Raw genomic sequence first — 13,096 nt, 5'->3', positions numbered from 1 at the left:
TTCAAATACGGTTTTCTTGATTAAAAGATCATGAAAATATACAACTTCAAATATAAATTTCAACAAAATCTTCATTAGAATTGATAAGGATCAATATTAGTATTAGATTCAAATATAAATTTCAACAAAATCTTCATAAGAATTGATAAGGAAACATACCCAATCACGAATAAATTGTACTTTCACGAGGAAACTAGTACCGAACAAGATTTCAAAATAAATTCCCATGACAAAATTTAAGTTGCAATATGCTATAGATCATGTTAAATCTAAACTATCTTGGATTTGAATTCATTATCAATATCAAGAAACAACAAAAGTAGTAAAAGTAAAATTAGTATCAGATTAGGACTATGGAGAAAAATCGGAAACTATTTTTGGAATCTAAATATCAGGAATTTCACCGTCCCATGGACTCTCTTTCTATAAAAGCTCACCACCTCTGTTCCTCCCGAATCTCCCTCACCCTCTCACAAACTCTTTGCGGCCATACCTTTTCTTGCTTCCTATAATTTTCCAATTATATTAGATTTCTTTGTTCAGAGACAAACAACAACTTCAACCATGCTTGTCTACCAGGATCTTCTTACAGGTAAAGCTTTCATCTTAAACACTTTTTCTTTGATGGGATTGTTGTTACTTTGATGAACTCTTAAAACATGTTCCTTGAAGTGAATTAATTCTGTGTGTTATGTTTTGTAAGCACATGTATTTAACTTTAATCTAATCTTTTGCAAACGGGTAACTATATCGTTGTCCAGATAAGATTTTGTTTATGCCACAACTGTGATTTAAAATAGTAGAGTTTGCTGTCCCAAGAATCAAAGAATTTTGAAGGTTTTTAACAAAATATAGATTTAAGTGAGCAACCTATCCTTAGGCCTCACTTGGTTTTGGTTTTTTTTGTTATTCTGGTTGCTAGCTAGGGATAGTGCTAATATTTAAGATTTAAGTAATTAATTAAATACTGTTGATCTGATGATAATCTTCAATTGCTTGAACTTATGAATTTCGGTTTGTTGATGAATTTTTAGGTGATGAACTTCTCTCTGACTCGTTTCCTTACAAGGAAATCGAGAATGGAATGCTGTGGGAAGTGGATGGAAAGGTTGGGGAATGATTTGTATAATTTGGAATCTCTGTTTTTTTTTTGTTTTTTTTGTTTTTTTTTTTTGGCATGCTTTATTTTTCATGTTTGGTTCACCCAAAAATCTTACGTGTCTTGGTACCCTGAAATTTATTATGTTTTGGCAGTGGGTTGTTCAAGGAGCACTCAATGTAGATATTGGTGCTAACCCTTCTGCAGAAGGTGGAGAGGAGGATGAGGGTGTTGATGATCAAGCTGTTAAAGTAGTTGATATTGTTGACACTTTTAGGCTTCAGGTAAGGAGGGTTTCTTCTCTCTTGTCAATAATGTGTTTACTTCATTGTTACGTAATAAAATATAAAGTATTAAAAAGACCATCACCTATTACCTTAACGTTTCGGGTTGAAGTGGTTCTTTATTTGGTATAAGATTGCGAGTTCGATTTTCACCGCCCCTCACTCTCAGGTGGAATTAAGAAAAGCACAAGGTAGACCAAAGAAATGAGCTTGTGCAGTACAAGGCACACCAAAAATGGGCTTGTGCCATATCCACGCTTCAAGCCCAAATGCCTGTTGCGTGAGGAGTGTGTTAGAGAATAAAATATAAAGTATTAATTGGTTTTGAGTTGAATTGGGTTTTGGGTTCATCGCTGCAGTATAAATAATTTTTAATTTTAATTTTCAGGAGCAACCAGCTTTTGATAAGAAGCAATTTGTTACTTATATGAAGAGATATATTAAGTTGCTGACACCAAAATTAGAGCCAGAGAAGCAAGACTTGTTTAAGAAGAACATCGAGGGAGCAACTAAGTTCCTACTCTCGAAGCTCAGTGACCTTCAATTGTATGTGTTTCATTGTTTTTCATCTTTGGTCTTATTCGGTTTATTTTGTTAATCCTTTACTATTTAGTCACTTTCTTTATGCATTAAATAATAATCCCTCACTGGTTGAATATCAATGTGGCAGTTTTGTGGGGGAGAGTATGCACGATGATGGCACTCTTGTGTTTGCTTACTACAAGGAAGGTGCTACTGATCCAACTTTTATCTACTTTGCATATGGGTTGAAGGAAATCAAGTGCTGAGCACATGGCTTCAGGCTTTGAGACCGCACTGGCAGACCCTGTAGTTGTGTGATATTTGAGCTGAAAAACTCTTTTCTTAATTTTTAGTCCTTGTGTTTCTAAATTTTCATTAGTTCAGTATGTTATTAGACGAGGTTGTTTCAGGAGTTTTCTTTTCTTGTGTTTTTTTTTTTAATTTGTTATTTGAGGAGCTTGTTATCATATGACAATTGAACCGAGTAATGTGTTTTAGTTATGTCTTTGTGGTTCTATTTGCCAATTTAATAATGTTCTTTTGATCAATTCATTTAAATAAGGGTTTCTCTACCTTTAAACTAGTCTAATTATACTGCCGCAAGCAGGGCTGTGCGTGGGTAAGCTCGGGTCAGAGTTTTATCTGACTCGACCCAACTTGGTTTTTATAGGTCAGGTATTTTGACCCGATCCGCTTTAATTTGATCCAGGTCAGGTCTGACTTGGTTTAGATTTTGTTGAACTAGTTCAGAACTGGATCGGATCAGACCTGACTTGGTTTCTGAAATGGGTCAAATCTGACCTGACCCGTTTTTGACTTGGTTTCCTCACAAAATTTCGTTGAAATTTCTACATTGCAAATGATGAGAATTTCGTCACAAAATTATTTTTTCGTCGGAATATTTTTTGTCGAAAAGCAACGAAATTTTTTCTCAAATGAAAATTTTTATAAAAATAAATTTTCTATCAAAATTTAGTTTCCGTCAAAAGTTTTGACGAAAATGATTTCTTCCATCAAATGTTTTTAACGAAAAAAAAATTCTATCAAAAATTCTGACGAAATGTTTTTCGTTCAAAATTTCGATGGGAATGTGTTCTGACGAAAATTTCAACGGAAATTGTTTCAAGAAAAATGTTTCATTCGAAATTTTCGACGAAATTTAAATTCTCTAAAGAATTTTGACAGAATATTTTTTCCATCAACATTTTTTATCGAAATTTTTTTTTTACAGAAATGTGTTTTGTAGAAATTTTTGATGGAAATATTTTTTATCAAAAAACTTGACGAAAATATTTAGTTGAAAATTTTCGATGGAAATATGTTTCGCCAAAAACAAATTTTTTGTCAAAAAGTTTAACGTAAAAAAAAAAAAATTTGATGAAATTTTTTATGAATATATTTTTTTGTAAAATATTTTGACGAAATTTAAATTCTATAAAAAATTTTGACACAAAAAATATTCCGTCAAATTTTTTTACAGAAATGTTATTAGTCACAAATTTTGATGAAAATATTTTTCGTCAAAAAATTTTGTGAAATTTTTTTATGGAAATATTTTTTGTAAAAAATTTTGACGTAATTGTTTTACGTTAAAACTTTTCTTTTAATGTAACTGTGATTTTCTTTTTTCTTCACATAATGGGTATGAGTCAAGTTTTGGGTCAATAGGTCAATATTAAAACAAGTCAGGTCTAAAACTGACCCAAATAAAAGTGGGTCAGTATTTAAATCAGTTCAAAAAATATAGATATTTATGAGTCAGGTCAAGGTCGGGTCAAAGGCAGGACAGGCGAATCAATTTTTTTGCACACCCCTAGCTGCAAGTCTTCCCATGCAAATCACCTTGCTTGAGTCCTCGGTTTATTGGGCGAGAAATAGAAAACCGTGAAAGTGTTTGAATACAAAGATCATGATGAATTCCGCGAAAACGTAATTAAGTAAACAATTTAGGCAACACAAATGTTTTTTAAAACTAAAATTCACAACTCGATGCAAGTGTCACCTCTAAAACATTTGGCGAGGGTCAGCCATGAACCAAAGAATTGTTTGTCACGGTATTGTGTCTTATTTTCAGCTTATTCGCTATTTGAAAGGAGAAGTTTAACTAAATATTTCAAGAGTTCTTTTAAAAAAGTATTTTATAATTTAAGAAAAAAACTTATTTCTCCTTCCATCTTTTCATATTAACACGATGGAACACGAGATTATATTTAGTGCTATTGAGCATTTTGGATTAGCAAACGCCCAATTTGGAATTAAGCCAAAAATAAAAAATAAAAAAATTCCTGTGAATCATGCTCCTATCATCTTCAGCACTCGCTTTTGAATATAATATATACATTCTCAGCCCAAAAAAGTATTAGTTTCAAACTTCCAAGAAATTTGAAGGGTGCTGTAACTGCAATCAGCACAGTTGCTCGATCTCATGCAACCAACTTTTCAAATAGCCCACGGGTTAGAATCATGTCTCGGTATCAACCCATGAAAATAGAATGGTAACTGTTTCATGAGTCTCTACTCTATTCAACGTAAAGAATCGAGAAGCCAGGTCCACAGCACTTAAAAATAGCAAGCAGATAAAATTTCTATTACTACTACGAAATTGACGACCAAATTATGTGCTTTTAAAAGATGATGATTCTGGCGAGCTATAGGTTACGAATGATATGATTAAGAGTAAAAATTGCAAAAATTAAAAATATAAATAGCAAACAAATGTCAAACATCAAATTAGGTTTTCCATTGGCTTCAGATGTCTCTTAACATTTGTGAACTGAAAAATAGCTTGTTCCAGAATCCATCCTATGCATAATAATTCAGGCTCGCTTTCTTCTTTGCTTGGACTTGAATAATACCTTCATTAAAGTCCTCATGGTTCACCTACAATTGGAACAAAAACAGAACTAATGAAATATTCCCACAGCAACAGGTAAAAATATAAAACAAATTCCAAGTTGGTCTAATGTTTGGCACTGACTTGAACCAGCAAATCAAAAAAGAAATTGGCCATATCTATGGCAAAAAAATTCTTAATCGCTCATACCACTATTAATGGCCAGCTAAAAGCTATGCTTATATATTTCATAAGATTATGTTGGGGTTTATAAGAAAAGCAGAGACCTTAACAAACAAAATAAAAGCTCCAAATAGAAATGTCAACCCAGTAACATCCCGTTGGACAAATGGTGATGTTTAAATTATTTAAGTTGTTGCACATGTGGAAGAAAACAAACCTCAGTTGCATCACGGCGTAGGGCCAACATGCCAGCCTCAACACATACAGCCTTCAGTTGTGCCCCATTGAAATCATCTGTGGACCGAGCTAGTTCTTCAAAGTTAACATCCGGGTGAACATTCATTTTCCTTGAATGGATCTAAAATATCAATGCCACAGCAATCAGTAAATGTTCTGTTAAAAAAAAAAAAAATGTCAGTAGGTAAAAGTTTGAAGATACCAAACCTGCAGAATTCGAGCTCTTGCTTCCTCAGTTGGGTGAGGAAACTCAATTTTACGATCCAACCGACCAGAACGCATGAGGGCAGGGTCAAGAATATCTGCACGGTTTGTTGCTGCTATCACCTGCAATTTACAAGAATAAATAAAAATGTCCCTTCAATCCAATACATTTGGTGCCAACTTCTAATCTAATTAATCACTACTCAAGTTGTTACAAATGTAAGTTATAAAAAGTTATGGGACCAGCCCCAAAGACACGGGATTTATGCTTATAACCCAAAAACAGCAAACATATTTGAAGCTTACTTTTATTGCATCAATAAGAAAAAGAGGCACTAGATAAGAAGAATTGAAAACAAACCTTAATCCGGTCATCACTACTAAAACCATCAAGCTGATTGAGCAATTCTAACATTGTTCGCTGTACCTCCCTGTCTCCGCTTACTTCACTGCAATCAACCACAAGATAAATGTACATCATAAGGTTGCCGAGCCACTATACTTGAAGGAAGAAAAACTCCCTCTACCGCAAAAGGAAAAAAAAAAGGGCAATCGCAAATGTAGATCTAAATCCTGCCTGCTAATACCTATCAAAACGCTTTGTACCAATTGCATCAATTTCATCTATAAATATAATGCATGGTGACTTCTCTTTTGCTAGTTGAAAGGCATCACGAACAAGTTTTGCACCATCTCCTATGAACATCTGTATAAAATTCAAGGTTAGATCATCCGAATCCCAACTCAGTACAGAGACACGAATACACACAATAAAGGAAGTAGCGCAAATGAAATAGAGGAAACAAGTCTGACTGACAATTAAGATGTGTTGGATAGATAGGAAAACATCAGAATCAGATACTATTAACCAAACATGTCTGTATTCAGAATATTAAAATGTAATATAAGAAATAAATAATAAATAATACATGTACAATCAACAAGTGTCATTGACATACACCACAAGTAAATTGTTAGCCAAAAAAGGCTGAAGGATAATGAAAAATCTGGCCCTAGTGAAGTTAAAAATCAGCTAAGTTAAAAATACCAACTATTCAGTTGTATTAGGAAAAGATGTGAGAAAAAATGTCACAAACAAGTAACAATGAAATCATTAGCCATGCTTAGAAATATAAAAAAGGAGAAAAACAAATAGAAATAGATTGTCATACCTGGACCAACTGAGGGCCTGCCAACTTAAGAAAAGTGGCATTTGTCTGTGCTGCACAGGCACGGGCCATTAATGTTTTCCCAGTCCCTGGAGGTCCATATAAGAGCACTCCCTTGGGAGGACGAACTCCTAACTTTTGGAAACGCTCCTTGTGGGTCATTGGCAAAACAATAGCTTCAACTAATTCTTGGATCTGTTGATAAAAACCAAGTTAACGATCAGAGAGATCCTGTTACCTTACCATCAAATTAACAAAATTGCTTGAATAAATTATGGCAAAAATTAAAGCTCACCTGCTTCTCTAATCCACCAATGTCATTGTAATCCTCTGTTGGCTTTTCATCAACTTCCATGGCCTTAACTCTAGAATCATACTCAGAAGGCAGGGTATCCAAGATTAAGTAACTATCTTTGTTTACACCAACTAGATCACCGGGTTTTAACTTGTCAGGGTCAACGAGCCCAACAACTGGAAGAAAGATTGTCTGCAGTCAAAAGAAAACATTAATAAGTTTACTATTGCTGCATGTCGCATGAAGAGCTTTTCTTCGCTACCTAACAATGAATATATTGATTTTAACTAGAGCCCAATAAAAGAAAAGCAAAATAAATAAATAAATAAATAAAATTACAAATAAGAAACAATTACAAATATGAAAACATATCTGCCACCCAAACCCTCGCCAATAATATGAAATCATCGTCTATGTCACCTGTCGAGTAGATGTCTTTAGCACGACACATTTCCCCTTCCTTTGTGAGTCAAGATCAATATTGGCACCATCTTCTTCCGCTTCATCTTCTGGGTTCATTTCCAATATCTAGATACAAAAAATTATCATGTCAGAATCCGAGAAGAATGTAGAACATCAGGTATGACGGGGGTAAAACCAAGAAACAACCTCTGCCACCAAGAAGATTCAGAATTCGAAGTTTAAACTTCCCAAAAGAACTCCAAAAAGTATAAAACAGCTAAAATAGATATGTACATGAGTAATGGTAGAGAGCAGCACTAGCGTGAACAAGAAATTCATTAACATATAATCGCTACAGAGTAGAAAAAAATAACATAGACATACAGCAACTAGAAGCAGTAATAGTAACCTACCTCAACAATGTTTCCAACAAGGTACGGCAACTGCTTATTGAGCTTAATCTTTTCCTGATTCTCTTTGATCTTCTCCTTGAACGATTCCAATTCCAGATTCGTCCTCTGCGACTCTTCCTTCATCCACAATAAACAATTCAACCAAAATAAGAAGCAACGAAATCAGGGAAACCCTAAACGGAGCAGCATAGGTAGATAGTGTAATCGGGAGCAGAACACGATAATGTACACAAGTAGGAAAGTGAAAATAGAAAAGAGAGAAGAGACCTTGAGGATGCGAATCTCGTTGTCGAGAAGACGAGAAGCTCTGACGATGTCGTCGGTGGTCATATTCGCAAGTTGATCTTCTTCGAAGGTCGTATCCTCTACTACCATGGCGCTCGCCATATTAATCACGCCTTTCAGATGAACCGAATGGATTCAACAATCACAAATCAGGGAAAGAAAGATAAACAGAGAACCAACACAGCAAAACCCCAACAACCTGCAAGTGCAGCAAGTGTTTTGAATAATAGATAGATCTTCTCAATACTTTGTTTATGAATTAATGGGGATAATATGGTAAATAAAGTTTCCTCTTAATTTTCTAGGTGTATAATTAATTACCACAGAGTTTATGGGCCGTATCATAGTGGCTAAACTATTTTGGGTTTCAAAATGCCTAAATATTGGCCCAAACCACACCGATTTCACTGGATAGACCAATATTGTTAAAATCGAGATCTTAAATAAAATCGAGAGGGATTAAAAAATCATAAAACGTAAAATTATAATGTAAAAAAATCATAAAAACGTAAAAGCATTTGAAATTTAGTAAAATCGTTTTGATAAAAAAAAAACATAAAAACATAAAATTGTACTAATAAATCAAGATTTTAACAACAATGGGGTAGACCTGCCCTTCAAGTGTCAACTGGGTTGCATGCAGATCTAAATTTTAACTTATTTATTTTTTACAAAAAAAATTGAATTTACACGACCAAATTTTGTTTTTCTAATTTAAGAGAGAAAAATGTTTGACCTCTAAAAAAGTATAGAATTGTATTATTTTAATTAAAATTACAATATTTTTGGGTGAAAAAAATAATTACGCAATAAGATATCATGGGGGGAGAATGATAAGTAATTGAAAGATTTTTTTTAATTCAAATATTAAGTAAAAGGAAAAAATATTTATCATTTTAAATGATATAATTTTATGTCATTTTAGATGAAACGATATCGTTTTGGTAAATATTTGGTGATTTTTACATTTTCTCTTTCATAAAATTAGAATAGAGAGAAAATGGAGGAGGGAGATGGTAAAAAAATCACCAATTAACATCAAAACGACGTCGTTTCATCTAAAATGATATACAATTGTGTCATTTAAAATAACAAAGTTGTGCCATTTAAAATGAAAAATATTTTTTTTCTAAGTAAAATATTATTATTTTACTTAAAATGACATAACTCTACATATTTTTAAAAGACAAATATTTTTCCCTTTCAAAAAAAAGTTAAATTTAAAATAAAATTTGTTTACCGATTTAAAACGTTTACTTCTTATATGCAGAAATGCCGAAAACAACCAGCAATCCATTGTCGTCCAGCGGTTAGGATATCTGGCTTTCACCCAGGAGACCCGGGTTCGATTCCCGGCAATGGAATTTTTTTTTGTCCAGTGCTTTTATGAAAAGCAACTTCAATCTTTCATTTTGATTACCTCTAACCGAGTAAAGCAATGATATATATTCATAGCCATAAGTAAAATTAAATTGAAAGTCGAGCAAGACGTGATTTGCAACAATTTTTTTATTTTTTATTTTTCTTTATGAGTGATCAAATACGTAAAAAACAAAGAGCATATTTGCATCAATTGCGTATATTAATTTGGTACTAGAAAACCGACAATCCACATGGTATCAATGACTAAATACAATGATCACAAAGAATCACTGGCTGAATTCATCTGATCCTCTGTGCTTCGCAAATAAAACGTCCATGAGCTCCGCTGGGCCTTGGACTGGTTTGTGTCAGCTAACACTTCAGTTTTACCTATAACATTTGTTTTGAGTACCCGTAGAACGATCAAAACCTCCTCCCAAAATAAAAGGGCCTGAAACAAGTAACCAACGAGGTAGCATAACAAAATTTCAGATAAAATCCCACACCACCAAGATGAGTTATACTTTGTCTCAAAGTATCCTAATATTTTTTTAAAATACTAACATGCCAACGAAAACTATTGTTAGATAGAATCATTGACCAAGGAAACAATGATACCAATAAGTGTCTTTGATGATTAAAAAAAAGTTCATTATAGCAGGCAGTTTTTATCTCTATTATGTAAATAAATGAGAAATTCCGGATTTTAAGCTTATTCCAAGAAATACCAAATGAGTTATGTAATAAATCCTAAACTAAATAAAATGCAAATATTTGGGGGAGTTACCAAGCTTTAAATCTTAAATGTTTGGTAATCACTTGAACTTTGAAAAACTGGTTCTTATTAATTAATTAATTCTTAAGTCAAACCTAGTTCAGAAGAAATTCATCACTGCAAATATACAACAAATTATTCTACATTGTGCAAATAGAGATGAGGAAAAGATGAATTCACTTACAATGACATGATACATATCCACAAAGGAGGAACTAAAATCCATCCATAACTTTGATGCCAGCACCCTTGTCCCATTCCTCTGGAGCAGCAACATCAGCCATCACCTTCTCCTGGCCACGCCAAAGAATCTGGAAATAGTATTCCAATATTGGTTTAGTCAGCATGCATGTTCGAGAGCATTGATGGAAGAAGACAGGCCACTGACGCAATGTCAATAAGAACTTACTTTGTCAATGACCCCAAAATCCTTAGCCGTTGTTGAATCCATGTAGAATGGTCTCTTCATCACATTAGCAACAGTCTCCTCTGACTAATAATTGAAAAAGAATTCACATAACAAAATCATAAGATTCTGCCTCATCTTTCCTGAATAAATCTAGTACCGATGTGTGATACTCACATTTCCGGTGTGCTTGGCTAGCAGTTTAACAAGATTGTCCCTGTTTGCTATCACCTGCAAAAAAATTGAGCAGACATAGATGTTTCAAACGTGTAATTAAAAATTGTCTAGGAAAAAGATGCTACAATAAAAGAGCATAAAGATCAGGGGAGAGGAAGGACGAAAAGAAAGGCATTCCGATTGACGCTAGCAACTGATTAAAGAAATTTAAATCTGAAAAGAGAGAAAGGGAGAACAAAAGAATACTTCCAAATGTTTACAACAAATCTGCAACTAAGGAATTCCATCAAGAATTTGTATCAAAATATTTGAAGTGAAATGAAGTATGAGACTATCAAACTCTAATTACAACTGTAAAAGCTTTATCATGAACTAATTTTTCTCATAAAACTCTTGTCAATAAGAAAATCAATTCTAGAAAGATAGCAAATATGTGTGGCAGTATTACATACCAATCACCGGATGATAGTAACATGGGAAAAGGAAACGCCAGCTAAGATTGTCATTCCAAAAGATGTAAGAAATGCAACATGACAAAAACAAATTTGACCAACCTCCTTTGCACGAATAAGAACATCACTCGCTGGCATCAAACCGGATGATGGAACACGAGGCTGCTGAATCATGGCTGCAACAGTATTCAACATAACAGTTTCACATTTGTTAAGGATTCTGGTACAAAATCCACAAGCTTGTAAACATGGACAACACCATACCTTTGGCATGAGGCATCATAAAGCGTTTACCCGGAGTCCCTGCAGCAAGTAGCAGACAGGCTTGACCTATAGCAGCTCCAACAGCCACTGTGTGTATCTGCTTGGGAAGCAAAAACCAAAGACTTGAAAAAAGATATATTCAAATATGACTGCAGATAAAAAGCCAAAACTTAGAAATGGGTCAGGATTTGAATTCATTCTGAGAAAGAAAATAGTAACTCACAATCCATAAACTTACTCAGATAAATTCAAATCCAGAAATGCTAAGCCATTCGAAAATAAAACTTGGATCGTGCTTCATTAAATAAATGAATGAAATTATAAAATGTACCATACTACTATCACCGTCAAGCATAAATTGTCAATACAACACCCCAACAGTTTCTTTCGTAATTTACAATCCCCATACTTGCATACTTCTTTTTCTTCTTAACAATTTCTAAATTCCCGTAACCTACCACAATTATGTCTCATTATATTAATACCATCATCAATATAAACAATCAGATATACAAATATATGATCATATGATGTTTGATTTCAACGACAAGACAAACCTCATTTTTTAACTGCATCATTGCATCATAAATGGCAAAACCTTCAGTCTCCATCCCTACCTGAACGCAAGAATTTGAAAAGCAGGGGAGGGTAAGAAAGTAGGGAAATCATGTAGGCAGCTCAATAGATTATCCTAAATTGTACATATCTAAACAACACCAAAAATATGTCTACACTATATACTATATAAACATATATGACACAAAAAGCAAGCAGAAAGGCATTCAAAGCTTACGGTTTCACCATCATCACGAGTAGTCCCGGTGGAATTGATGTAAATATATATTGGTTGTTTGGGATCCATCCACTGCAGGTACATCAACTCTGCAACAACAAGCTCTGTAACTGCAGGCACCAACTGAGAGGTAAAAAAAAAAAAAGTCATAATAAACAGCAGAATTGGCATCAAAAGCAAGATCATAAAAACCTGCAACTGTAATCAATGGAAAGAACACATGCTGTAAACATATTATAGACAAACTTACAGGCATGCCGATGTAAACAATTCTACCATGGAGAAGCAACGAAGGCAGGTCAGGTGGAGGCCTTCTAGGACGGTGTTCATTGTATGAAACAGACTTTTCGACCTAATTCAATCACACGATTTTGTTACAGCAACACAGAGAAAGAGTAAATTAAATTTACCCCCAAAAAACATTAATTCATAAATTTTCCAATCCCTTTCAGATTTTGTTAATATATAAGTACTTAGCAAACAAACATTTCATTTCCATGCGAAAGAGATTGAGTATTTACTCAAAAACAAAACATGGCGAAAAGTTGAAAGATGAGTAATATTACTTGGGCGGGAGTAGCCATGAGCTTTGGGGCATCGAAAATGTCCAAATAAGGAAGGGTATCAGATTCAGAGTTCACGGGACGGTTGAGCAACGTTTCCGGAGAGGTGGCAGCAACAGAAGCAAGCTTCGCGAGAAAGGGGTCTTTAGGGTTTATTGGTGGTACGGGAATTTTCACTCTGCTTCTGGAAGAGCAAAACGCCCTTATATTTCTTCTTCCGGAGGATTGTAACTGTGAGGAACTAGAAGCAGTGACCATTGGTACCCGCAAACATGAAGCCATGTTTCTGCAAATTCCGTGGTTCAATACTTCACTGGAGCGCACAAGTGAACTGAATGAATAAACTTCATAAGTGCGTGAATCTTTTTTTTTTTTTTG

At 34.0% G+C, this 13,096-nt stretch overlaps 3 protein-coding genes and 1 non-coding gene across 4 annotated transcripts; 2 read left to right on the top strand and 2 right to left on the bottom strand.

Moving 5' to 3' along the window:
* The first annotated feature begins 390 nt into the window (after nucleotides 1–390).
* LOC133306927 (translationally-controlled tumor protein homolog) lies at nucleotides 391–2,422 on the top strand. The gene is made up of 5 exons (XM_061507327.1): nucleotides 391–592; nucleotides 1,035–1,108; nucleotides 1,255–1,383; nucleotides 1,772–1,929; nucleotides 2,054–2,422. Exons 1-5 carry the CDS (start codon nucleotides 565–567, stop codon nucleotides 2,169–2,171), a joined length of 507 nt encoding a protein of 168 aa, XP_061363311.1. The 5' UTR covers nucleotides 391–564; the 3' UTR covers nucleotides 2,172–2,422.
* Nucleotides 2,423–4,623: 2,201 nt separating this feature from the next.
* LOC133306917 (26S proteasome regulatory subunit 6A homolog) lies at nucleotides 4,624–8,150 on the bottom strand. The gene is made up of 10 exons (XM_061507311.1): nucleotides 7,909–8,150; nucleotides 7,642–7,758; nucleotides 7,247–7,354; nucleotides 6,827–7,018; nucleotides 6,535–6,726; nucleotides 5,950–6,068; nucleotides 5,724–5,811; nucleotides 5,366–5,485; nucleotides 5,139–5,279; nucleotides 4,624–4,785 (listed from the first exon to the last, which is right to left on the bottom strand). Exons 1-10 carry the CDS (start codon nucleotides 8,026–8,028, stop codon nucleotides 4,708–4,710), a joined length of 1,275 nt encoding a protein of 424 aa, XP_061363295.1. The 5' UTR covers nucleotides 8,029–8,150; the 3' UTR covers nucleotides 4,624–4,707.
* Nucleotides 8,151–9,218: 1,068 nt separating this feature from the next.
* TRNAE-UUC (transfer RNA glutamic acid (anticodon UUC)) lies at nucleotides 9,219–9,290 on the top strand. The gene has a single exon. It is a non-coding gene; the product is annotated as a tRNA-Glu (tRNA).
* Nucleotides 9,291–9,453: 163 nt separating this feature from the next.
* LOC133306928 (ATP-dependent Clp protease proteolytic subunit-related protein 3, chloroplastic) lies at nucleotides 9,454–13,053 on the bottom strand. Its single transcript, XM_061507328.1, has 10 exons — nucleotides 12,722–13,053; nucleotides 12,406–12,507; nucleotides 12,156–12,278; nucleotides 11,920–11,979; nucleotides 11,363–11,459; nucleotides 11,201–11,274; nucleotides 10,647–10,700; nucleotides 10,473–10,556; nucleotides 10,248–10,374; nucleotides 9,454–9,739 (listed from the first exon to the last, which is right to left on the bottom strand). Exons 1-9 carry the CDS (start codon nucleotides 12,998–13,000, stop codon nucleotides 10,279–10,281), a joined length of 969 nt encoding a protein of 322 aa, XP_061363312.1. The 5' UTR covers nucleotides 13,001–13,053; the 3' UTR covers nucleotides 9,454–9,739; nucleotides 10,248–10,278.
* Between the last annotated feature and the right edge of the window lie 43 nt (nucleotides 13,054–13,096).

This window comes from Gastrolobium bilobum, unplaced genomic scaffold, assembly GCF_033153095.1.
Source record: "Gastrolobium bilobum isolate Gb01-03AN ecotype WA unplaced genomic scaffold, APGP_CSIRO_Gbil_v1 utg10034, whole genome shotgun sequence".
NCBI lineage: Eukaryota > Viridiplantae > Streptophyta > Magnoliopsida > Fabales > Fabaceae > Gastrolobium > Gastrolobium bilobum.
Note: the sequence above shows the minus strand (reverse complement) of the source record. Positions and strands in the feature narration are given on the sequence as shown.